This window comes from Thalassophryne amazonica, chromosome 12 (genome assembly GCF_902500255.1).
Source record: "Thalassophryne amazonica chromosome 12, fThaAma1.1, whole genome shotgun sequence".
Lineage (NCBI taxonomy): Eukaryota > Metazoa > Chordata > Actinopteri > Batrachoidiformes > Batrachoididae > Thalassophryne > Thalassophryne amazonica.
In genome coordinates, this window is record NC_047114.1 from 82915346 (window position 1) to 82942977 (window position 27632).

Sequence of the window (27632 nt, forward strand, 5' to 3'; positions counted from 1 at the left end):
TTAAAGTTCGTGTTGGACTGTTGATGTCAAAGTACCAGTGATGCACAACAAAATGCAAGTCCCTTTTCTATTGTTTATAAATGAATTAATATAATATCAAATGGGAAGGATCTATTTTAGCCGTTATATAAAAACAATGAACGTTTTTACATTTTCAACGGAACAAATATTTAATTTGGTGAAAGGTGGAATGTTCCATCGTTCACCTGAAATCATAAACATTCATTATTTGTATATTAAGTGTTAATAATAAATACATTCTTGAATTAACTTTACTAGCACAGATTAAAATTAATCAGCATAAGTCCATTTAGAATTTCTCCAGAGGAACACCAAATAAAAGTGATGGCAGCCTGGTTTAATGTGCCCCATTGGCTAAGCCAGGAGACTATAGAGCAACCCTTCATTTGCCAAATAGCTGACATTCCTAAAGAGCAATGTCACAGATACTTCAGATTCTTTGTTTAACTCGCACTGCAGTGTTTCTAAGGTGTGCCACTGAACTGGTGAAAAAGATAACAGGTCTGGCTGAGGTGACTTGCACTACATGTTTTTCAAGTCTCGGCAGTGCTCCAATCACTGACGCCGTCGTGTAGAGACAATCGGCCGGAAAACAAGTGAAACAAGTGACTAACCAATCATTTCCATCACAACCTCCAATTAAACATTAAAGGTCAAGGAATGGATAAATATCCAATAAACACAGTGACAAAATTAAGTACTGATATACTAACATTTTGTAATGAGTCCAGTAACATCCAGTGCTGTACGAGTGTTTTGGTTTCCAAAAGAGATGAAAAGATAAACTTTATTAATCCCAAAGGAAATTATTTAGACAGTTACAGTTGTGATAAGCAATAGTGTAACTGGAAGTAACACTACAAATTTTATTTTCTGTCAAAATCACTTCTGAAGTATATCAGATGAGCAGTAGAAAAATGACAGCTCAATTTCACTGCTGACTGCAGCAAAACAACAAAAGAACATATGATTTCCCAAGACTGACAATCAGTATCGCCTATCTTCTCACACACCTTAAAGTACAACACAATGTAACCACTGTTGATATACGAGAAGCTATACAACACCACCATCATGGCCCTCTACTCTTATAATACCCATCCTGCCTGACAGTGGATAAACTGTGCATAGTGCATCTTTTGTCTGCTGAATCACCTTTTATACAGCTTCACGGTGGAACTGCAGAGAAAAATTTTCTTAAAAAGAATTTCTGCTCCAATTTGCCAGAAGGCACATGGAAGACTTGACCCTAGATGTGGCCTGTTTTCTTGTACTAAAATACTTCTGGGCTCCATTCCACCATGAAGTTGTGAATGGTGACACAACTGACAAACCTTGCACCTTCACATTTCTCTGATCACAACAACAAAACCTTCATAATTGTGTCTCTTGGTGGCTTTCATCATCTCATCTCCATCTTGCACAGTCACTCAGTTTTTGAGAACTGCCTAGACGGATTTCACAGAATGCCTTACTGTTTGTAATTCTTAGTGATTGAGGTAAATGAAGTCCAAGACATATTCAGTGACTTTGAAAAGGTTATATCTCCATCCTGATATTTCTCAACAAAACTGGTTGTAAAAGTGATGGCATGTAATACAAATAATCCATACATTTAGTTTGTTCAATTACTTATGGGCACTGAAAGTGGATGGACCATGGGCAAAATAGCTGTAATCCTCAAATGATCACTATGATGCTTTAGTTAAAGACCTTGAATTAAAGGGGAGAGTCTACACTACAATCACATACTGAATGTTACATTTCAACTCCATTATGGCGGTGTACATAGAGAAAACTATAAAAATAAATGCCAGTGCCCACCTATGGAGTAAGTGCTGGAGAGCTTGTTAAACCTTTTAAGAGACGATTTTACAGCAATACTGGACTTAAAAAAAGAAATAGCACTATTTAGCAGGATCTACCCATCTTTACCATGACTACTGGAATTATAGTTCTCATTGAGAGCTTTGACAGAATGACAGTTATCAAAAAAAAAAGAATGACAGCTATCATGAGAGGACAAAACTTAGCAGCCACATTACGTCACTCAATAGAAACACTGTCATTTGGCTATTGTGTTTTGTTGCCATTCTGAAAATACTCCTCAACTTTTGTGCAAATCTGTAATAGAAAACAGACTTAATCAGTTCAGTCAATAATGTGAACATAGCCTTCATTAAGCCACTCTGACTTCTGATTAAGCTGAAAATACTGATTTTTTTTTTCTGGTCGCAGTTAGTAGATGTGAGGATTTGATGCCTTCTGGTAAAGGAGTTGTCCGATAGGCTCACATCGGCCGAGCTTCTGTCAACATTGTTTTTGCAGATATTAAAACTTTTATTTTACCAACTAAACATTGCAAAAAAACACTGTTGGAAATGGTGCCATTCCATAGTTTGTCCAGCAGAGGGTCTCCAGCAGCATTGTTTACAATGCTGTGAAGCATGGCTGTGACCCCCTTCACCCCTTGATCACCTTAGCTGTAAGAGACAAAGGAAATGTGACCAGCTACCATCCATTTTCAATCACAGTGGATGTTTTACAGAGTCAAGTCGTCGCAATGGCATCAGACATAACGACAACTAATCAGAATAAAGGCAGAGTGACAGCAGTGTAAATACTTTGGTTGTTGGTTACATTTATAAACTTAATGTTTAAACATATCAATCCTCAATTACATTTTGTTGTTGTAAGGGTTTGATAATGAAATGTCAGGAATCATTTATAATTTAAAAGCAACACTTTGGCCATTGGAAATTTATGGACATTTTTGACGTTTGAGGAACTGTAATAACAGTAGTACATGTTTGCACATTGTTTAGGAGAGTAAATATCTTGCCAGTGACAAGTTAGTGGAACTTGCTAGCAGTTATATACCAAGACATCTTTAAAGCTTCCAATTGAACATAATCTGCAACTATTCTGACCGAATTAGCTCACTAAACATGTTTGTTGACTTACAGACACAGTTGTCTACACTAAGACTTAAGTCCAGAATGTCCAGCCAATAAAGGTCTGGACAGTTAAACCTGCCTTGTCAAGTTTACCGTAAGCTGTTACCAACCCGCTAGCTAGTTAGCTCGTTAGCCACATTTCCTAAATATAACCGACAGCAGTTAATTGTCTCATCACAAAGTGTGTAGCGTGCTGACAGGGAGGATGATTTCTTACCCTTTGTAATAAGCCTTCACCCGGACTTGATGGGAATTCTCGCCGGGATGGGACATGGTGCTGTCCCGCAACGTCGGCATCATAGGCACAGCCGCGGTCAGTCTTCCTTCCTTCTTTAGCTTCCAAGTGGACTACCACGCCCCAAATACTTTCTTATTACAGTCCGTCGACACACCAAACACACAAGGAGGCAAACGAGGGTAAAAATTGAAAACAAAACACCCTCTTCGATGAAAAATAACCACAAAGAAAGTAGAGAAAAACTTGCGAGGTCCGCCAAATAACTCCTTACTGCAAAGGCCAAACGCCGGACGAATCCATTTCTGGAATGTTTGGGGGTGGCGCGAAACCTGTCATCACACAGTTTGTTTATTCACATTTCAGATATACTACATTAAACATCAGTATCTTCACCTTATATTGCTTAATATTTTCAAAATTATAAAGCAAAACAACTGAGTCGCCTACTTTAAAATTTGTATATTACGAGATAGTTCGGATTGTACCAAATCCTCCTTTTCATGTGGGTAACATGATGCATTCAAGTTCAAATATCCGAGCATGGACATCACACCAGTAAACAGATAATGTTATGAATAATAACCAAATATTCAAAGTTAAATAATAATAAATCTACAGCATTGCCAACACATAACGAGTCTGTTATAACAACATGTATTATAACTGCAACAGCAAAATATATTTCCACAAAGTATCTTAAAACGAACTAATAATGATAAAAGATTGACTGTAAATGACAGTCAACATAACATCAAATTACACAAAGTGTAAAGTTAACAATATAAGCACATTAATGGAAATCGTTAAAAAAATCCAATAAAATTATGAAATACGTATTTTCTTTCCTATCAGTTGCCGCTATATGGCAACCCACTGAATACATCGTTCTGCAGTGCCATTCCCCAACGTTTATATAGGAGCACATTATTTCCAACAGTTCTTTAAGGTAGCACAAAAGTCAACATCCTGAATTGAATTTTTGATGATGTGATAACCAGTCTGAAAATGTTTTGGTGTAAAATATGTGCTTTAAGTGTGAAATAATATTTCTTTTTGTCCTTTGTTAGCCCTTATTTTTCTCATTTCTCACCTTTGTAAGAGTGGAGTGGAACAGAGTAGAAAGCCCATTACAAAAAAAAAAAAAGGCATGAAATCTAGGCTGGTCTCCCACGTGCCTTCTGGCAAACTCGAGTACAGATGTCATATGCCTTCTTTTTATTAATAACTTTCCATGTCGTGTTTTTACCATAAAGTTATGAAGCAACGTAACAACACTTGTTGATTAATGCATTTACAGAAGCAAACTCTTTCAGAGCCACCAAAAAGCTGCTCGTACACCTCACGGAGTCTGTGTCTCTTCCCACTGTAAGACCCAGGACATGCTGGAGGGATTATATTTCTTGTCTGATTTGGGAATGCTTCAGGATCTCCCAGGAAGAGATAGAGGACTTGTCTGATGATAGGGAAGTGTGAGATGAGCTGCTTGGTTAATGAATGAATGAATGAATATAAATTCTGAGCAATAAATTATGGAATCACCATGTACATTTTCATCCCCAAAACTAACACCTGCATCAAATCAGATCTGCTCATGAGTCTGCATCTAAAAAGGAGTGATCACACCTTGGAGAGCTGTTGCACCAAGTGGACTGACATGAATCATGGCTCCAACACCAGAGATGTCAATTGAAACAAAGGAGAGGATTATCAAACTCTTAAAAGAGGGTAAATCATCATGCAATGTTGCAAAAGATGTTGGTTGTTCATAGTCAGCTGTGTCTAAACTCTGGACCAAATACAAACAACATGGGAAGGTTGTTAAAGGCAAACATACTGGTAGACCAAGGAAGACATCAAAACGTCAAGGCAGAAAACTTAAAGCAATATGTCTCAAAAATCGAAAATGCACAACAAAACAAATGAGGAACGAATGGAAGGAAACTGGAGTCAACGTCTGTGACCGAACTGTAAGAAACCGCCTAAAGGAAATGAGATTTACATACAGAAAAGCTAAACGAAAGCCATCATTAACACCTAAACAGATAAAAACAAGGTTACAATGAGCTAAGGAAAAGCAGTCGTGGACTGTGGATGACTGGATGAAAGTCATATTCAGTGATGAATCTCGAATCTGCATTGGGCAAGGTGATGATGCTGGAACTTTTGTTTGGTGCCATTCCAATGAGATTTATAAAGATGACTGCCTGAAGAGAACATGTAAATTTCCACAGTCATTGATGATATGGGGCTGCATGTCAGGTAAAGGCACTGGGGAGATGGCTGTCATTACATCATCAATAAATGCACAAGTTTATGTTGATATTTTCAACACTTTTCTTATCCCATCAATTGAAAGGATGTTTGGGGATGATGAAATCATTTTTCAAGATGATAATGCATCTTGCCATAGAGCGAAAACTGTGAAAACATTCCTTGCAAAAAGACACATAGGGTCAATGTCATGGCCTGCAAATAGTCCGGATATTAATCCAATTGAAAATCTTTGGTGGAAGTTGAAGAAAATGGTCCATGACAAGGCTCCAACCTGCAAACCTGATCTGGCAACAGCAATCAGAGAAAGTTGGAGCCAGATTGATGAAGAGTACTGTTTGTCACTCATTAAGTCCATGCCTCAGAGACTGCAAGCTGTTATAAAAGCCAGAGGTGGTGCAACAAAATACTAGTGATGTGTTGGAGTGTTCTTTTGTTTTTCATGATTCCATAATTTTTTCCTCAGAATTGAGTGATTCCATATTTTTTTTCCCTCTGCTTGGTCTAAAAAAGTAACCGTTACTGACTGCCACAATTTTTTTTTTCTGATTTCTTATAGTGTTTCTTAAAGCCAGAAAGTTGCCATTTGAAATGACTTTAGTTTTGTGTCATGTCTGTGATCTGCTTTTTTTCTACAAAATTAAGCAACTGAATGAACATCCTCCGAGGCCGGTGATTCCATAATTTTTGCCAGGGGTTGTATATACATATATATACATAAAAACCCTAAACAAATAGATTTAAAAATAGTTTCTATCCCAAAGCGATAATAGCACCCAATGCTGCAAAAACTCGACTTCTATACAGTATCCAATCACGCAGATGCACATACATGCACCAATACTGCAATACTGAGATGTTATTTTAGACTTTTAAAGTACATTTATATTATTTTACATTCGTTTTGTAGTACCAAGACACGTGCAATTTTTTCATGCAGTGACAATAAACTCTTCATTGAACTGAATTTAATATATCAACAAACTTTGAACAGATCTATGATGTGAAGCCAATTTTTGAAATGTTTTTAATATTTCATATCACATTATATGAAATATTCATATAACATATGAATATTCAACATAAAATGAAGTGAAATGCTTCTTTATTGTGGCATGGATTCCAATCAACATACAATATTTTCATTTCAGAGACACGTTTCCAAATTCGTCAGAAAATATTCGCGCCCAGACAGTAAGTGTAAAACGGCTAAATGAATAAATAAATATAAAATTAAATATAAATTTCAACCATCACCGCTCTCCGTGGTTGTGCGCGCACGCGCCTGGCTGTCGGTCCTCCCGCACTGCAAGCGGTGCTGTCAGAGCTTCTTTTATTTATTTTTAAATAATAATAATAATAAAATCTCCATTTTTTTTTTCACTGTATTGACGCATCATCGGCGGTCTGAGTGGAACAACGTTCACATCCCGATGGATCATCACGTCTACCGGCAGCAGACAGGTAAAAACAAAAAACATGACACAATATCAGATTTATTCAATGTGCAGCTTCTAAAATGCATTCATTTGCTGTCAAATGGCGGCTATGCAATAAAACAGTCAAAAGCATTCGAAATCATTTCAATTCTGAAATTCGATCCGCCCTGTTTTTATTTATTTTTAGGAAATGTCATTTTTCTTTTTATTTGCTCATGTTCAGTGACATTTTTGTGACGTTTACAGCATCACCAAAGAAAGTACCTTGTAGCGCTGTGCTTTGTCTTATAATAGTTTCTTTACAGATGGGTATTTTAAAACCTTTTTTATTATTATATTAATTTGCATCAGTTCAATTTTTAATGAATAAATGCTTGAAATGATTCTTTCTGCAGCACAGTGCCCCATTTCTAGACAAATGAGATTAAATGCGTTAAATGAGCAGGTTTTTTCCTTCTTCTTCTTCTTCTTTACATACCTGTATAAATTTGAAATGTTTGTTTTTTTGGATTATTTTATTTAATTGTCTGTTTTCATCCTTTTTACAGGAGACAGTGAGTTTGAACTTCATTCGTGCTCAAGATGAAATAATAATTAGACCCAAGTTGTCATTTACAATTAAGTTTTCAGTACAATATCAAAATATTGTTCCTCTGGATTACTACTTGCAAAAATAATGTTTTTTTTTTTGTATAATTTCTATTCCAGATATCACTCAATCATTGCTTGAAAAAAACCTGAACGCACTCTTCTTCCCTCACTGAAAAATGCACACAGTGTGTATATAACTCCACATCCATCCATTCATTTTCTAAACTTTCTTGTTCCAGTTAAGGGTCACGGGAGGCTGGAGCTTATCCCAGTGATCACTGGGTGAGACGCGGGGTACACTCTGGACAAGCTGCCAGTCTTTGACAAGGCTGACACATACGGACACACAAACACATTCGCACTCCCACTTGTACCTACAGTAAATTTAGACAGGAAACCAGAGCACCTGGAGGGAACCCAGGCAAGCACGGGGAGAGCACCGTTTGCACCTTTGCAGAGAAAGGATCAAATTGGAAGTGAGCATTCACATAAAATAGAGCATTCACATAAAATATCTATTTATATCATCAATTTTGGCCCTGCCCAGCTGCCAGCACACTAAAAAAAAAGAAAAAAAAAAAACACCTACTTTGATTAAAAATGAATGACAGCTGGTTGCTTTGCCTCTGTCTCTTGTGCCTAACGTGACCAAGGGGTGATCGGGTCCCAGCCATGCTTGACAGCATTGTAAACAATGCCATTGGAGCCAAAGCCAAAATGTTTTTTGGTATTGTTTATTTAGTAAAATTTAAGATTTCATGTCCACAAAAAAATAACACAAATACAATATGGCTCGTATGAGCTGATATTATCACTCAGACAGTATAACAGTCGGGTTCTACTGCATATGAAGCTAACTGTATCCACCCAGCAGTGGTCTTGGTGGCCACCTGATCTCATGCTTTGGAACTGAATGAAACTGATAAACAAGCATCAACCACACTTAATTTCCATCATGCATGTGTTGATATGTGTCCCTCTGTTGTACTAAGTCAAGAATGTCTCAACATGAACATCATTATTATAGAGAACCTCACTCGCGGAAGGGACAAAACTGCATTTTGTTGCTGGCATTGGCACACATGAGGACACTGGTGGACAACTTTGGCGTTTGTCATCATTGTGATCCAGTTGTCATTGCTACTGATGGCTTATCTATCTGCAGAAGAAATAATATGAATAAACTTCAACAGAAGCCCAGAAAGGATAAAAATGCACTGACTGACCCGACCACACAGCTGACTAATCACATAAGACTGATGCAGTTGGGGAGAGTTGAAGCTGTAAGGATGAAATGATGTTTTATTATTGAACTGCTGGAACTGACATCTCTTCCATATCCAGTTTTCCCATTAGTGACTTGGTGAGTGACCTCAGAGATGGATATGCAGAGCCCAGGACAGAAGCAGACAGAGATTAATACGACAGTAGCCACCACCACCTCGTCAGCTGCCATTCCCATCTCAATGGTCACCTACTGTCACCCTGCTTGCACCCAAGCCACAGCTGCTTCCCTCAGCGCTGTTCCACCTGGTAGACAGTCCATCCAGGTAATAGACAGGGCCTTAGGAAGCACTGAATTCCATGTGATGGCAGCTGGTGGTTGGTATAAGAAAAAAGCTCATTACATTTTGTTCAAGAACTGAATTTGTATACCAAAATTATCACTTTCCTTAAAGGAGTCATACACTTCAATTTCACTTTACTTCATAGTGCCAACAAAGCTGCCTCAAAGTGCTTCACATGAGTAAGGTCTAGAGTACGGGTCACGAGTAACCGCTAGAGCAAGCACACAGGTGACAGTGGTAAGGGAAAAACTCCAGTCACAGCCACAGAAGCCTATAACTTCTTCTGGGTTATCTGGGTGTCTTGGTGGCTTTCCTCACTGTTCTCCTTCTTGCATAGTCACTCAGTTTTTCAGAACTGGCTACTCCACACAGATTTACTACAGAGTGCCAGACTGTTTCTGTTTCTACATGTAAATAAAGTCCAACACATATTCAGTGACTTGGAAATGTTCATGTATCCATCCCCTGACTTGTCTGAAGAAAACTGGCAATAAAACTGATTATTTACAGGTATTATACCAAAGGGGCCCATTACTTATGCAACCCATCATCTTGGCTTTTATATTTTTAATTTATATCAGGTTGTAGAGATTTACTTTCAGTTTGAGTTTAAGAAAGATAATTTTAGAAATTTTTATATTGAGAAGCCTGGTTTACTTTTTGTATTTGAAATGCCATAAACAAATTAAAATGTGTGAAATACCAAGGGGCTGAATACTTTTGCAAGCCACTGTATTTCTGTAATTAATATTTAGAAGTTATTTCTGTCATTTATAGTCAAAATAATTAACTAACTTAACATAAGATAAAAATCACCTCACAAGTAAAATTTCAGTTAGTTGTAAAGACTTGTTTTTAGATAATACGTCTTAAAAATTTAGTTTACATGAAAGTGTTTTGGGAGGATCTTGTTTTTTCACTCAACATAAGATTTTTAAGTTGCGTTTTTTGTAAAAGATGGAACACCTGCTAATATTAGTCAAATATATATTAAATCTGGTTTCTCAGATAATCTGACATGAAAACAAGGTCTTTCAAACTTGTAACAATTGAAAAATGACTGCCAAAAGAACAAGTGAAAATTCATTTAATATTTCTTAATATACATTCTTGAAAGCATCCAGAAAACTCATTTTGAACTTTATTTTGCCAATATTACTCAAATTTTACTAATTAAGTTTAGTGTGACTTATATTAAGTGTATATTAGACATTTCAAATTAGATATATATAAGTTTTCGTGTTTTTTTGCATTACACTGCAAAAAGGGGTGTTTAAAACAAGATAAAAACACTAAATCTGAGGGAAAAGGTACTCAAAACAAGTAAAATTATCTATCCATGCAGCAAGATAATTTCACGACAAGTTTTTTCAATTAAGATCATTAAATCTAGAAATAAGCACTTAGAACATTTTAAATAAGAAATGAACTCTTAAACCAAGATAAATTATCTAGCACTTGTAAATCTAAATTGTTTTTTGTGTTTTTGTTGTTGTTTTTTTTTTTGTCTTGGTAAGAACCAAATCATTTGCAGTGTACATCGGGTGGATATGAAAAATCTTTTTCACCATGATGCATGGTCACCCCCTCTGCCACCAAGTTGCTTTTAACTTGTAAAGAGTAAAATAAGTAAATAAACTCTGCCAATGGAACAAGTGAAAGATCACTTATTAAGATTTCTTGTAATTTAATTTGCAAAGAAAATTTATTAAGATATATTTTTCCAAGCATTCCTGAAATTTTACTAAAGTGATTGTGACATATTTAGTGTAGATGAGATATTTTAACTAGAAATTAAACAAATACACCTTCTAACATTTTGTGTTTTTGCAGTGCATTAACATTTGGTGTGAATCTCCCTTCAAGGTTGCCACCCCCCCGCCACACACACACACACACACACACACACACACACACACACACACACACACACACACACACACACACACACACACACACACACACACACACACCATCCAAAATAAATGCTAAGCAGATAAAACATCTGTTGGGATTAATATGATGAATCTGTCTGTTCCTTTAGAGTTTGATTTGGTTGTGTGCTCTTGTAGATGATCCAGCAGGCTGTCCACAGGCCTCAGAGCATTGCAGCTCAGTACTTGCATCAGATGTATGCAGCCCAGCAGCAGCACCTCATGCTGCAGACTGCAGCCCTGCAGCAGCGTCAACACACACCTCATCTGCAAAGTCTGGCCGCCATTCAGCAGGTCAGATGACGTCTTTGCTTTTATGACATGTTGCGTGCATAAAGTTATTTTGATGTGAATAACAGGGTGTGTGTGTGTGTGTGTGTGTGTGTGTGAGAGAGAGAGAGAGAAGGATGGGTGTGACAGCTTTCGCATGCTTTTCAGGCTTCTGTGTGTCAGCGGGAATCACCTACTTCATCCAGCGGGACTTTGGCTCCGCTTCCTGGTGTTGTGTCCCAGAACTCGGTGAGTGTTCGTCTTACAGTCATCATCAGTCTGACTTGCTCTCAGCAGAACCTCAGAATCTTCCTTTTGGCCATTCTTCATCACGCCACCTTCAACCCAGGTCACTTTACCTGCATCTCCGGCAACTGCTCAGCTGATTGCCCGAACACAGAACTCCACTGCTACAACAACATCCATATCCCAGCAGGCAATGCTTCTTGGGAACAGGCCGGCCAACTGTAACCAAACTCAGATGTATCTTCGGACACAGATGGTACAAATGTCATGTGCATTACCATGTTGCACTGGTCCAACTACGTCCTCAGTTCGCTTTATTTCTGCTTTCACTCAGACGTTTTCTCTTCTTTTCGGTCAGCTTATTCTAACTCCTGCAGCCACCGTGGCTGCAGTTCAATCAGACCTCCCTTCCAACACCTCCAGCTCTTCTTTGCATCCCTCTGCACAGGTATAAAGTTTTTTTTTTTAATTCATTCATGCACTAATCCTCTAAATTATGCATTTTAAAACATCACATAGCTCCAAAGTGAACCACCCTGGTGGTGTTTGATTGAATATGTCATATGATTTAAGCTGCATTAAAGTTGTCACACTTTCACAATGCTTTGTCCCAGGATTCCAGTTAACTGTGACTTTTTTTGGGGGTGGGGGGGGTGCTCTGTCTGGCTCTGCATGCACAGTTGCCGAGGACTCTGGCAGCAGCCCACAGTGTCATTTTAAAGCCGCCCACCCAGTCCCAAGCTGTGTCCAAGCCAGCAATTTGTGCGCTGAAGGCCAAGCAAATGTGTGACGCTTCAACAGAAACAAACCCACCTGAGGTCACTCAGCCTCCCCCAGGACACACAGCCACAGCATCATACGGTAGTGACACATATCTTACCTTCAAAGGGTTCTTAAGCCTGTCAGACAGTTAGGGTTAGGGTTAGAGTTAGGGTTAGTTGACCGTGCCATGAAAATATAACACATTTCATGACAATATCACATAAAAAGCATGAGACTGGGCTGACAAGCAGGTTACACTCTTCAGCAAAAGACAATTTTGAGATTTTAGAAGAGAAATTTTAGCTTATTGGAAAAATTTGAGGAAAAGTGTGGTAAGAGGAAGTAGCGCCTTTCGTCTGCACAAAAAATAAATCATATATTTATTCACGGGTATAATTGGTAATAATCAGTTACACACACACATATCTTCAACCGCTTATCCAAGATCAGATCGCGGGACTGCTATCCCAGCAGTCATCGGGCGTGAGGCAGGGTACACCCTGGACAGGACGCCAGTCTGTCGCAGGGCCACATATATATAGACAGACAAATGCATTCACACATGCACACACACTTACGGACAATTTAAAGTTTCCAATCCACCTAACCTGCATGTCTTTGGATGTGGGAGGAAGCAAGAGCACCCGGAGAGAACCCACGCAAACCCAGGAAGAACAGGCAAACTCCACACAGAAAGGCCACAGGTGGGAATCGATCCCATGACCTTCTTACTGTGAGGCAACAGTGCTAACCACTAAGCCATGCTGCCTATAATCAGTTACAGTTGTATGTAATTGGATATAACATGGTAGGTAATAGTAAGAAGTGCAATTACATATGATTTTTGGCTATGATTTAAAAAAAATCAAGCCTGATTTCCTCAATTTTGAAATGGGGATGGACAGAGGGGCCAAAAATCCCTAATGGCACACCACCCCCAAGATGCAAACAAATGCTTGAAGTGACAAAATGTTCTTTCAGTGGCTGCTGTATTTAGGTTTTTGACAAGAAAAACTCACATGAATGTTATCATTTATACATCAGGGCATTTTCTCCTCTTATGACTGAGAAAAATATTATTGTTTTGTTTATGAGATCTGAATAGATCCTTGTCATTAGATTGGTGGATTCTACATCACGTGACATTCATTATTTGTCCCATTGCATGGCTGATGTCTCCAGTGTGCATTGTTGGTACTGACTGTGCATTTTTCTCCCATCCGTTTTGCATATGGCACGTCTCCATGACTCTGCAACAGACCTGACATATAAATTCAACAACAATGCATGGCTCATTAGCTTCTCATAAAAATGCTTTCACGATACACAGAAGCTAAATCCAGCAGCTGCAGTGTTCATGGGGACACCTTTACTATCTGTTGAAGCCCTATCAGATGAAGAACTGGAGGAGTTCTTGTTGTAATTTTGTCTGAATTGAACAAAGCAAACATATGTTTCCACTCACAGCCTGCTGAGATACTCAGGGCAGCAGCTCTCCCTATCGCTGAAGTCGGCAGAGTGTCCGCAAGTCCTGCCAGTTGGCGTGAACTGCTGGGTCTTGCTTTCTGCTCAGAGAAGAAACATTGTCATACACTGTCAAACAACTGGTGTTGTCCTGGACGTCTGTGTGGACTTAATAACTCTCAAAAATTTGATGTTCCTCTGTATTGTTAAAAAAATTTTTTATTAGTATGATCTAAGCAGGGAGTCACCCCGTTGAGTCTGGACTGCTTGAGGTTTCTTCCTCAATGTCATCAGAGGGAGTTTTTTCCTTATCACTGTTGCCTGTGTGCTTGGTCTAGACTCTAGGGGTTAGTAAGGTTAGACCTTACTTGTGTGAAGCGCCTTGAGGCAGCTTTGCTGTGATTTGGCGCTATATAAATTAAATGAGAAAACACATTGTTTGAAAATGATGCCAATCTAGTGAGGGCATGTCAATCAATCAATCAATCAATCAATTTTTTTTATATAGCGCCAAATCACAACAAACAGTTGCCCCAAGGCGCTTTATATTGTAAGGCAAGGCCATACAATAATTATGTAAAACCCCAACGGTCAAAACGACCCCCTGTGAGCAAGCACTTGGCTACAGTGGGAAGGAAAAACTCCCTTTTAACAGGAAGAAACCTCCAGCAGAACCAGGCTCAGGGAGGGGCAGTCTTCTGCTGGGACTGGTTGGGGCTGAGGGAGAGAACCAGGAAAAAGACATGCTGTGGAGGGGAGCAGAGATCAATCACTAATGATTAAATGCAGAGTGGTGCATACAGAGCAAAAAGAGAAAGAAACAGTGCATCATGGGAACCCCCCAGCAGTCTACGTCTATAGCAGCATAACTAAGGGATGGTTCAGGGTCACCTGATCCAGCCCTAACTATAAGCTTTAGCAAAAAGGAAAGTTTTAAGCCTAATCTTAAAAGTAGAGAGGGTGTCTGTCTCCCTGATCTGAATTGGGAGCTGGTTCCACAGGAGAGGAGCCTGAAAGCTGAAGGCTCTGCCTCCCATTCTACTCTTACAAACCCTAGGAACTACAAGTAAGCCTGCAGTCTGAGAGCGAAGCGCTCTATTGGGGTGATATGGTACTACGAGGTCCCTAAGATAAGATGGGACCTGATTATTCAAAACCTTATAAGTAAGAAGAAGAATTTTAAATTCTATTCTAGAATTAACAGGAAGCCAATGAAGAGAGGCCAATATGGGTGAGATATGCTCTCTCCTTCTAGTCCCCGTCAGTACTGTAGCTGCAGCATTTTGAATTAACTGAAGGCTTTTTAGGGAACTTTTAGGACAACCTGATAATAATGAATTACAATAGTCCAGCCTAGAGGAAATAAATGCATGAATTAGTTTTTCAGCATCACTCTGAGACAAGACCTTTCTGATTTTAGAGATATTGCGTAAATGCAAAAAAGCAGTCCTACATATTTGTTTAATATGCGCTTTGAATGACATATCCTGATCAAAAATGACTCCAAGATTTCTCACAGTATTACTAGAGGTCAGGGTAATGCCATCCAGAGTAAGGATCTGGTTAGACACCATGTTTCTAAGATTTGTGGGGCCAAGTACAATAACTTCAGTTTTATCTGAGTTTAAAAGCAGGAAATTAGAGGTCATCCATGTCTTTATGTCTGTAAGACAATCCTGCAGTTTAGCTAATTGGTGTGTGTCCTCTGGCTTCATGGATAGATAAAGCTGGGTATCATCTGCGTAACAATGAAAATTTAAGCAATACCGTCTAATAATACTACCTAAGGGAAGCATGTATAAAGTGAATAAAATTGGTCCTAGCACAGAACCTTGTGGAACTCCATAATTAACTTTAGTCTGTGAAGACGATTCCCCATTTACATGAACAAATTGTAATCTATTAGACAAATATGATTCAAACCACCGCAGCGCAGTGCCTTTAATACCTATGGCATGCTCTAGTCTCTGTAATAAAATTTTATGGTCAACAGTATCAAAAGCAGCACTGAGGTCTAACAGAACAAGCACAGAGATGAGTCCACTGTCCGAGGCCATAAGAAGATCATTTGTAACCTTCACTAATGCTGTTTCTGTACTATGATGAATTCTAAAACCTGACTGAAACTCTTCAAATAGACCATTCCTCTGCAGATGAGGAATTACAACTACCCTTTCAAGAATTTTTGAGAGAAAAGCAAGGTTGGAGATTGGCCTATAATTAGCTAAGATAGCTGGGTCAAGTGATGGCTTTTTAAGTAATGGTTTAATTACTGCCACCTTAAAAGCCTGTGGTACATAGCCAACTAACAAAGATAGATTGATCATATTTAAGATCGAAGCATTAAATAATGGTAGGGCTTCCTTGAGCAGCCTGGTAGGAATGGGGTCTAATAAACATGTTGATGGTTTGGATGAAGTAACTAATGAAAATAACTCAGACAGAACAATCGGAGAGAAAGAGTCTAACCAAATACCGGCATCACTGAAAGCAGCCAAAGATAACGATACGTCTTTGGGATGGTTATGAGTAATTTTTTCTCTAATAGTTAAAATTTTGTTAGCAAAGAAAGTCATGAAGTCATTACTAGTTAATGGAATACTCAGCTCAGTAGAGCTCTGACTCTTTGTCAGCCTGGCTACAGTGCTGAAAAGAAACCTGGGGTTGTTCTTATTTTCTTCAATTAGTGATGAGTAGAAAGATGTCCTAGCTTTACGGAGGGCTTTTTTATAGAGCAACAGACTCTTTTTCCAGGCTAAGTGAAGATCTTCTAAATTAGTGAGACGCCATTTCCTCTCCAACTTACGGGTTATCTGCTTTAAGCTACGAGTTTGTGAGTTATACCACGGAGTCAGGCACTTCTGATTTAAAGCTCTCTTTTTCAGAGGAGCTACAGCATCCAAAGTTGTCTTCAATGAGGATGTAAAACTATTGATGAGATACTCTATCTCACTTACAGAGTTTAGGTAGCTACTCTGCACTGTGTTGGTATATGGCATTAGAGAACATAAAGAAGGAATCATATCCTTAAACCTAGTTACAGCGCTTTCTGAAAGACTTCTAGTGTAATGAAACTTATTCCCCACTGCTGGGTAGTCCATCAGAGTAAATGTAAATGTTATTAAGAAATGATCAGACAGAAGGGAGTTTTCAGGGAATACTGTTAAGTCTTCTATTTCCATACCATAAGTCAGAACAAGATCTAAGATATGATTAAAGTGGTGGGTGGACTCATTTACTTTTTGAGCAAAGCCAATAGAGTCTAATAATAGATTAAATGCAGTATTGAGGCTGTCATTCTCAGCATCTGTGTGGATGTTAAAATCGCCCACTATAATTATCTTATCTGAGCTAAGCAATAAGTCAGACAAAAGGTCTGAAAATTCACAGAGAAACTCACAGTAACGACCAGGTGGACGATAGATAATAACAAAACTGGTTTTTGGGACTTCCAATTTGGATGGACAAGACTAAGAGTCAAGCTTTCAAATGAATTAAAGCTCTGTCTGGGTTTTTGATTAATTAATAAGCTGGAATGGAAGATTGCTGCTAATCCTCCGCCCCGGCCTGTGCTACGAGCATTCTGACAGTTAGTGTGACTCGGGGGTGTTGACTCATTTAAACTAACATATTCATCCTGCTGTAACCAGGTTTCTGTAAGGCAGAATAAATCAATATGTTGATCAATTATTATATCATTTACCAACAGGGACCTAGAAGAGAGAGACCTAATGTTTAATAGACCACATTTAACTGTTTTAGTCTGTGGTGCAGTTGAAGGTGCTATATTATTTTTTTCTTTTTGAATTTTTATGCTTAAATAGATTTTTGCTGGTTATTGGTGGTCTGGGAGCAGGCACCGTCTCTACGGGGATGGGGTAATGAGGGGATGGCAGGGGGAGAGAAGCTGCAGAGAGGTGTGTAAGACTACAACTCTGCTTCCTGGTCCCAACCCTGGATAGTCACGGTTTGGAGGATTTAATAAAATTGGCCAGATTTCTAGAAATGAGAGCTGCTCCATCCAAAGTGGGATGGATGCCGTCTCTCCTAACAAGACCAGGTTTTCCCCAGAAGCTTTGCCAATTATCTATGAAGCCCACCTCATTTTTTCGACACCACTCAGACAGCCAGCAATTCAAGGAGAACATGCGGCTAAACATGTCACTCCCGGTCCGATTGGGGAGGGGCCCAGAGAAAACTACAGAGTCCGACATTGTTTTTGCAAAGTTACACACCGATTTAATGTTAATTTTAGTGACCTCCGATTGGCGTAACCGGGTGTCATTACTGCCGACGTGAATTACAATCTTACCAAATTTACGCTTAGCCTTAGCCAGCAGTTTCAAATGTCCTTCAATGTCGCCTGCTCTGGCCCCCGGAAGACAATTGACTATGGTTGCTGGTGTCGCTAACTTCACATTTCGCAAAACAGAGTCGCCAATAACCAGAGTTTGATCCTCGGCGGGTGTGTCGTCGAGTGGGGAAAAACGGTTAGAATTGTGAACGGGTTGGCGGTGTACACGGGGCTTCTGTTTAGAACTACGCTTCCTCCTCACAGTCACCCAGTCGGCCTGCTTTCCCGGCTGCTCGGGATCTGCCAGGGGGTAACTAACGGCGGCTAAGCTACCTTGGTCCGCACCGACTACAGGGGCCTGGCTAGCTGTAGAATTTTCCAAGGTGCGGAGCCGAGTCTCCAATTCGCCCAGACTGGCCTCCAAAGCTATGAATAAGCTACACTTATTACAAGTACCATTACTGCTAAAGGAGGCCGAGGAATAACTAAACATTTCACACCCAGAGCAGAAAAGTGCGGGAGAGACAGGAGAAGCCGCCATGCTAAATCGGCTAAGAGCTAGTAGCTACGCTAAGCTAGCGGATTCCTAAAAACACGCAAAGTGAATAATGTGTAAATAATTTAGAGGTGATTCAGCAGGAGTGCTTTAGTTAAGGCACGTAAAGATTACACTGGGAAACAAATCGTAATCTAGATAACTAGATCAATCTAACTGCGCAGCTAACAGATACAGAAAAACACCACTGTGCTCCGGAACAGGAAGTGATACAATACCGCAGTGAGAGCCAACATATAAAACAAATAATTAATGTTTTCCAATTGTGCGATGGAAAGAATATTTTCAGTCATTGACAGATGAAATGAATGTAACATACCATTGCACCATTAAACATACCTTTGCACAAGGCGTCTACCCGGCTGCGCCTCATGACGTCTTGTGCAATGGTATGTTCCATCTTTCAGCTGATGCAGATGCACTCATAAACATTCATTATTTGTATACTATAAACTTATTAACCATTTTAAGACACCTGGTGTTTGTTATTAGGCTAGTGAAAAAGTGTATAATATGACCCCTTTAACAGTTGATAAGTAGCCTTTATTTGAATACCCTCGTTCCCACCCAGCCTTTAAAAACGAGTGATTGTCTGGTGTATATGTGAGATTTTGTTGCTCATACCTTCATCCATTCTCCCAGCAGGATGTTCTCCAGCACAGACACACATTCTGCAGGCGTCACAGCACCGGGTCGTCCTCCAGAACACGGAGGGCACTCCCAACAATAGACAGTTCCAGCCTATCGCCCTGAGAGCATCACCACAAGAAGATAATTCCAGCCATCAGGCTGCTCCTCCCAGCAATGATGACCAGACCTCTCCTGCTCCATCTGTTGCCAGCGTGTCTGCTCACACTCCAGTTCAAAATGCTGTTGCTAAGCTTCCGCCTCCCCCACTGTTAGCTGCTCCCCACCGTCGCACGTCTGTCCCAGTAGTGCAGAACCAGCCTACATGCCCCCCTCCTCCTCTCGTTCACGAGCAGTTACCCCAGAACCCTCTCGTCACCCCCCAGAGGTCGTCTGTGCACTCGGTCCAGGCTTTGAGTGTCCAGTCAGGCCGGGTGCTGCTGACAGAGCATGAACTGCCTGTAGCCGAGGCCCTGATCAAAATGCCCTGCCAGACCCTACCGCCTCCTCAAACTATGGCTGTTGATCTGAAAGTGCATCCAAACAGGCAAAGCCAAACTCAAACGGTGAGTTGCCCTGTACAGATGAATTTAAACATCCAATGAAACTCGGGCGCCTACCCTTGGCACACTGGTTGCCCTTGGGCCTAGCACCTGTGGTATAACTTTGGGGCAAAAAATTTGAAGATTTGTAAGTTGGGTTGGGAAGGTTATGAACTGCATGTGACATAAGGGTAATCCACTGGCAACAGCATGCTGAAAGCTCCAGGATATATTACCCATTCTGTGACCATCAGTCGACAAGTGTGAGTATTCTTGAAGACAGTCATAGTTTTTGTTGTGTGTCTCAGGGTGTATTGTGGTTTAAATTTCAGGAAACATGCACAGTGAATGGATTAAGATCTGAGGAGAGCAAAGAACAGCGTTCTCCAAATCCACAGTGGAAAAGGACCGCTACACTGCCCACTATGTGTTCAAAACAGGGTGAAGAAGGTAAAATCTTTTGTCGAGTTTCAGCAGTAACTGAGGTCTGAGTAGTAGGTGAATTTTGTTGATTTTGGCTGTTACTGTGGTAAAAAAATTTGTGACAAAACTATGAGGGCATGTAGAAACTTACTAGGACAGATAGGATTTTGGGCAGCATGGTATTGGAAGTGGTTCATGCACATGCCTCAAAGACACCCATTCTCAGGAATGAAATTTCGTGTAAAATCTGGACCAAATCAACAAATAAATTAGCAAAAATTTCAAAAAACTTTCTTCATGTTGTCATTATGAGGTGTTGTGAGTAGAATTTTGAGAGAAAAAAAATGAATTTACTCCATTTTGGAATAATGGTGTAACATAACGTGTGGAAAAAGTGAAGCGTTGTGAATACTTTACGGATGAACCATATATCGGACTTTCACCTGTCTTTATACAGCAGCAGTAATGGATTCATCTTCCACCTTGTCCGGTCACTCAGTGATCAGGTCGCTGGTGGTGGAAGAGTCACCCCAGGTCACCAGCAGGACCGCCCCTCTGCCACCTTCTTCCATTCTTCCTACTGCAGTATTATCTTCCAGTCATCCCCCATCTCCCCCAGCAAGCACTCCAGGAAGCCCTGAAAAGTTGCTTAGAAGCCAGATCCTTACACATCTCATAGAGGGCTTCATCATCCAAGAGGGCCTAGAACCCTTCCCGGTATGTTAGAAATGTTACGGATACACAGCATAAATTAAAGCGATATAATCTCAGGGTTAACTACGTATTTAAGTTAATTTTAACTCTTAAAGTGTTTCACTATAATAATTTGACAGAACTAAAAAATAGAGGTAAATTGATTACTTCCATTTTTTTGTTGAGTTTAGATACTCCAATAAGACTAATGCGTTGGGACACCAATGTGTAAACCTGTGTTTGATTTCCACTTGTGCACGTGGAAAAGAGACTTTGCCTGCATTATCTCAGTCCATTCAGCTCTAAATTGGTACTGGTCTTGGCTGGGGAAGCAACCTGCCATGGACTGGTGGCATAGACTCCGACTGGAGCACTTATGGGTCTCAGGGTTTACATAGGATGTAATTCTCTAGTGACTCCAAAATAAGATGTTAGAACTTTAACTCAAATGTAGTTTGTTGAAATAAAAAGAACTTGGTTGATTTGAGTAAAATCAACTTAAATGAGCATAATAAAGTCTAAAAGATGTCACCATGTTGCACTACGACACAAGGAATACCGATATTTATCATATACCTATAAATTATATGCCAATATGATTGGATAAAACACTAAAGAATAAATAGCAATACACCCTTGTGATATTTTTTGCGGACCGGTAATATTTTTCATACCACCCGAGTAAAGCCGACAAAATGAATGTCGCCTTGGTAAGTATCAGCCAATCCATACATATGTTGTGACGTCACAGCACGTGCGATCCTAGATATTGTCCATGTGTAATTTAATGCAGCTGTTTCTGTTCTATTCAATGACATTATCAATTGAATGTGTTTGTCGTAGATATTTTCAGTGTCTTATTACAACTGTTTAGAAATGTTCTATTTAATAAAATTCTGATTACAATTGACACAGCATTTATTACTATTGCCTTTAGTGTACATGTATATGATAAAATTGTTATCAAGTTGTAAGCCATATTCATTGGTGAACAAGTTGATAACTGATAATATTTCAGCTATCTTGTTTTTCCTTAAGATGACAATGACAGTGTCTCACAAAGGTTGACCCTTAACCTAGAAACTTCATGAGATGTTCTTCTATTTTTGGTTTACTGAGTCATATATATATATATATATATATATATAGATAGATAGATAGATAGATAGATAGATAGATAGATAGATAGATAGATAGATAGATAGATAGATAGATAGATAGATAGATAGATAGATAGATAGATAGATAGATAGATAGATAGATAGATAGATAGATAGATAGATAGATAGTAATCAATGCTATGATGTGAAGTATTTTCAGTGTATATAATCAGTAATGATGATTTGACTTTTCTGAATGCACTCCTCATTACAGGTGGGTCATTCTGCACCAGAGCACCAGGCCACACTCCCTGAATCACAGGAGATACAGACCAGTGGGGATGCAGCACCTGAGGGCAGTCTGCAGGATGCTGAGCAGTCAGATTCTACAGACTGGGAGATGCAGAATGATGATAGCCCTACATCAGATGGTTAGGACTTTGTCTGTCTGTCTATATGTGTGTCTGTGTGCTTATATATCCACTATGTGTGTAACTAACACCTGGTCATGTAAAACTGCAGAGCTCAGGGAGAAAGAGAGTGTCGCGCACGTACTGCAGTGTGAGCAATGCGGGAGTCCAGGTTACGCTTCCACATTTCTGTGTTCCAAGCGCTTCTGCTCACTGACCTGTGTGAGAAGGTAAATAAATCATTCACACACTCAGGTGGGATTCTGTGTTTCTGCGTTTCGGATTTTAAGCAATGATGGAAATAAAGTTGCTGAGGTCAACAGGAGCTATTTTATGCACGTCAATATAAACACTGTCATGGTTCACTGTGCGGGTGTCCGTTTTCTGCTTCTTGGGATTTTTGATACTTTTTCAAAATGATTTCTTTCTGTGGTGGTCAAGTGGTTATTGCAATTGGTTTCAATGTGGAAGGTTCCCAGTTCAACCCCCCCCTGCCACATTTCTTCATGTAATGTGGAGTTGCATCAAGAAGGGCATCTGGTGTAAAACTTGTGCTAATTCAACATGCAGGTGTGGCGACTCAGAGTGCAAAACAAGGGAACAGCTGAAGGGACTTTGTTTCCTCATGCACCAATTCTCCACCATCAGTTTTTCCCCATGCTCTTATTTTGATATATATATAGATAGATAGATACACTCAACAAAAATATAAAAGCAACACTTTTGGTTTTGCTCCCATTTTGTATGAGATGAACTCAAAGATCTAAAACTTTTTCCACATACACAATATCACCATTTCCCTCAAATATTGTTCACAAACCAGTCTAAATCTGTGATAGTGAGCACTTGTCCTTTGCTGAGATAATCCATCCCACCTCACAGGTGTGCCATATCAAGATGCTGATTAGACACCATGATTAGTGCACAGGTGTGCCTTAGACTGCCCACAATAAAAGGCCACTCTGAAAGGTGCAGTTTTATCACACAGCACAATGCCACAGATGTCGCAAGATTTGAGGGAGCGTGCAATTGGCATGCTTACAGCAGGAATGTCAACCAGAGCTGTTGCTCGTGTATTGAATGTTCATTTCTCTACCATAAGCCGTCTCCAAAGGCGTTTCAGAGAATTTGGCGGTACATCCAACCTGCCTCACAACCGCAGACCACGTGTAACCACACCAGCCCAGGACCTCCACATCCAGCATGTTCACCTCTAAGATCGTCTGAGACCAGCCACTCGGACAGCTGCTGAAACAATCGGTTTGCATAACCAAAGAATTTCTGCACAAACTGTCAGAAACCGTCTCAGGGAAGCTCATCTGCATGCTCGTCGTCCTCATCGGGGTCTCGACCTGACTCCAGTTCGTCGTCATAACCGACTTGAGTGGGCAAATGCTCACATTCGCTGGCGTTTGGCACGTTGGAGAGGTGTTCTCTTCACGGATGATGTGAAGGAGATGTGTTGCACTGCATGAGGCAAATGGTGGTCACACCAGATACTGACTGGTATTCCCCCCCCCCCCCCCCCCCCCCCCCACAATAAAACAAAACTGCACCTTTCAGAGTGGCCTTTTATTGTGGGCAGTCTAAGGCACACCTGTGCACTAATCATGGTGTCTAATCAGCATCTTGATATGGCACACCTGTGAGGTGGGATGGATTATCTCAGCAAAGGAGAAGTGCTCACTATCACAGATTTAGACTGGTTTGTGAACAATATTTGAGGGAAATGGTGATATTGTGTATGTGGAAAAGGTTTTAGATCTTTGAGTTCATCTCATACAAAATGGGAGCAAAACCAAAAGTGTTGCGTTTATATTTTTGTTGAGTATAGATATACGATACGATTTGATATAACATATTCGTATGTTGCCTGTGAATTTTCCTTGGCTTTACTTCCTGTTAGTTGAGCTTCGTTTCATGTGCACTGTTACTTCCTCATTGATTGTTTCATGCACTGTGTAACAATTCATAGCCCATTACTCCAGTGCCAGATTATCTTGCTCCCATGCCTTCTTTCTCTCGTTCATTTCCCATATTAGTTCCACAGCTGCCGACACACACTGCTTCCACGTTTTTCCTGATCTGTCGACCTGACATGTTTCCAATAGCTCTATACTGAGCCTCTGCTTGTTTCACTGGATTACCTATTTCATGCTTCCCTCACAGACACTGTTGCTTGACGGACTGTTGTCCTGTGTACTGACCCCTCACCTGTGTCATCTTCATTCTCATCATCTGTTCCCACAATGATGACTTTGTTGAATGAGCTGCTGCTGCTGAGTGAACTGGCTGTTCAAGTGATATCTTTGTTGAATCAAACCAACTTTTACCACATTCGAGTGTTAATTAATATTATGTTGTTTTCCGCCATAAAAGATGGGTAATAATAAATTGTATTATATCTCACCATCATCCAATATTTGGATTCCATTAAGTCATAAAAAGTAATTGCTCCCAGATTTGCTTCTGTGTAGGCATCAAATACAGGATAGCCTTGAGCCCATATGCATTCTATCAGCCCAGTACCCAAATACCAAATCGTAAAAACTGTGTGTACTACATACACAGAGATTTCAAAGGGCTTTGGACCTCCAGAATATCATGTGATGGTATTATAGCTGTGGTGCCATCATTAGCCACATTATCTTGTCACTGGTGCAATAAAAGAATGTCTAATTTAATTTTATTTGACTCCTGCATAGATCCAGAATGCGCTGCACCAAGCCAATCACCAAGGTGCGAGCGAGTCACTGGGTTCATGGGTTCATAGGCAGAAGAGGCCGACCGCCTAGCAGAATCAATGGAGCCTGCAGAGAAAATGTGCTGAGACAGGTCAGAGAGCATCAGTGCATGAATTGTGCTGCAGAGATTATGGTACTCACGCAGGCTGGACATGCAGTCAGATCCATACGTAACTTTGTAGTTTAGTACCAAACCACAGTGGAATTGAAGTGAAACAATCAAGATGTGCTTGAAGAGTGTGTACTGTTAGCTTTAATTCAAGGGGGTTAATAAAAATATCACATTAACCATTTAGGAATTACAGCCATTTGTAAACACACTGCCTCGATTGTAATACTCTGTAAGTAGTTGGTCAAGCTAAAGGACAGGTCTTCGTCGCACCCACCACTACAAAACCATCTTGGGTCCTGGATGGCAACCACCCAGACAGACCTCTAGTCCACTCCATTGTTCGAAAGGTAACCATCTATCTGCTACAGACAGGTGAAGCATGGCCTCACCTTGGTCTTCTCCGACTACTGGGGTCCTCAACACTGAGGCACGTGTGAGCTGGATCATGTGCAGAGAAACACGCTACATGGCCAAAATGTTGTAGCTGACAGTTCTTCAAAATGCAAATGAAACTCCTGTGATTACAAAGTCATTCCAGTGGTAGCCAACAGATCTAGTACCAAAGACATTCAGAAGTCTGATATCACCATCACCAAACACATCTGTCCAGTGACTTCATGTCATCATAAGCTCTGATAGTGTTTTTTTTTTCATGCATATCATCACTTTTACAGCCAGTTTTCTTTGGACAAGTCAGGAGATGATACATTAACATTTCCAAGTCACTGAATATATCTTGGATTTAGCTGACATCAATCAATATGAAATACAAACAATATGGTACTCTAGGGTAAATCTATCTGGAGTAAGTAGTTCTCAAAAACTGAGTGACAATGCAAAAAGGAGACGAGTGCGGAAAGCCACCAGGCGTTATATAGGCTTCTGTGGTTGTTTTTGGAGAAACTGTGCATTGTGAAATGTTTGCAGTTTCTCCAAATATCTCAAGTATCTGGATCTGCAGGAATCCAGGCTATTCATACATATTGTATTACTACAAATATGGCTGATCCCTCCCCTAGAAAGACCTGTGCACTGTTTCCTTAGTAAAAAAAATGAAACTGTATTGTTGTATTGGGGTTGTTTCCTGGATCCACTCTTTGATCCAGATCCATTTAAAATGGAATGAATCCTTTCTTGGCCCAAACTCCAAATCATCACCAAGTTTAGTGAAACTCTTACTGGTAATTTCGGTCTAATCCTGAGGACGGATGGACGAACAGCCAGCTAGAGAGAGAGAGAGAGAGAGAGAGAAAAGGGGCGAGGGAGAGAGCTGGCTGTTTTTGGAATACAACTCCTTCACTTGTGCGGTAAGACAAATTTATTGACTGTCTTTATACTCCTTAGACTTACAAGACATTTGGTTCAAAGGACACCCAACAAGGCTCACCAAGAGAAGAGGAGGAACCTGCCATCCCACCCATGACCACTAGGCTCTGGAGGCAAACCAAAAGAGACCAAGACAGGCAACAAGTGCAGGAGAGAGAGCAGGAGCAGAGGATGACAGAACTTTCCAGAACTTGCGATGAAGAGGAAGAGTTTGGTCGTCCATTGCACTGGAACGTGGAGAACGTTTTCTCCTACATCAATTCCCTGCCAGGTACTGATGACCACAGGTTTTTGCTTCGATTTGCACCAAATGTGGCAGACGTGGAGGTGGGTTCTCGAACTGGTGAGGTCAAATTTTCCAAAGGTCAGTCATTGGGGCTATGGTCATGTCTGCTTGTCTGTTTGTTGACTTACTCCTCCCAGGTCCTGTTACTGATTTCTACCAAACCTGGTAGGCCATTGAAAGCTGATGTTGAAGTAGTTCTTAAAGAATCAGTTTTGATAAATGTCAGGATCAATAAATTTGATTTTCAACCCGATTTGAACCAAATGTAGCACACACTTAAATGGATTGCAGAATGTCCCTGGAAAGGTCAAACAATAATGCGACAATGTCATGGTTCTGTCTTGCTCTGCTCGTCTCTGCAGAAGGTCAGGACATTGCCAGGGAGTTCCGCCGCCAGGAAATAGATGGGCAGGCTCTGCTGCTTCTCACAGAGGACCACCTGATCAGCACCATGAACCTGAAACTGGGACCTGCACTCAAAATCTGTGCACATATTAATTCTCTGAAGGACGCATGAACAACGGACGCACTCTCCGATTGGGATCCTGCCAAACAAGTTGACACTAAAGAACCCGATCTATCAGTTGCATAAATCATGCAAAACACGTATTCCATCATGGTTTCGACTGTAAGCCCTCATTCCATTTCAGTGAGGAGTTTGTCTCAAGTCCTGCACTTGTTTCCAACAGTTTTAAATGTTCTTTGTACCATTTGTAGTTATAGAAATCTTATTCTTAAAGAAAACAAAAACGCAAGAG

General features: G+C 40.2%; 2 protein-coding genes across 2 annotated transcripts in view; one reads left to right on the forward strand and one right to left on the reverse strand.

Moving 5' to 3' along the window:
- prkci (protein kinase C, iota) overlaps positions 1-3507 on the reverse strand; it is a 91934-nt gene extending 88427 nt beyond the window's left edge. Inside the window, exon 1 of the mRNA XM_034182907.1 lies at positions 3196-3507. Within this exon, the coding sequence (XP_034038798.1) occupies positions 3196-3278 (83 nt within the window). The 5' untranslated portion in view covers positions 3279-3507. The remainder of the gene's footprint in view (positions 1-3195) is intronic.
- A 4165-nt stretch (positions 3508-7672) lies between these two features.
- On the forward strand, positions 7673-27402 carry phc3 (polyhomeotic homolog 3 (Drosophila)). Its single transcript, XM_034183217.1, is given in 15 exon segments — positions 7673-7702; positions 8862-9067; positions 11158-11313; positions 11458-11538; positions 11639-11791; positions 11894-11983; positions 12189-12383; positions 19253-19804; positions 20113-20230; positions 20664-20920; positions 22271-22438; positions 22521-22636; positions 25112-25241; positions 26607-26859; positions 27237-27402. Coding segments are annotated over 14 exon segments (2595 nt in total). The 5' UTR covers positions 7673-7702; positions 8862-8896; the 3' UTR covers positions 27392-27402.
- Positions 27403-27632: the final 230 nt, after the last annotated feature.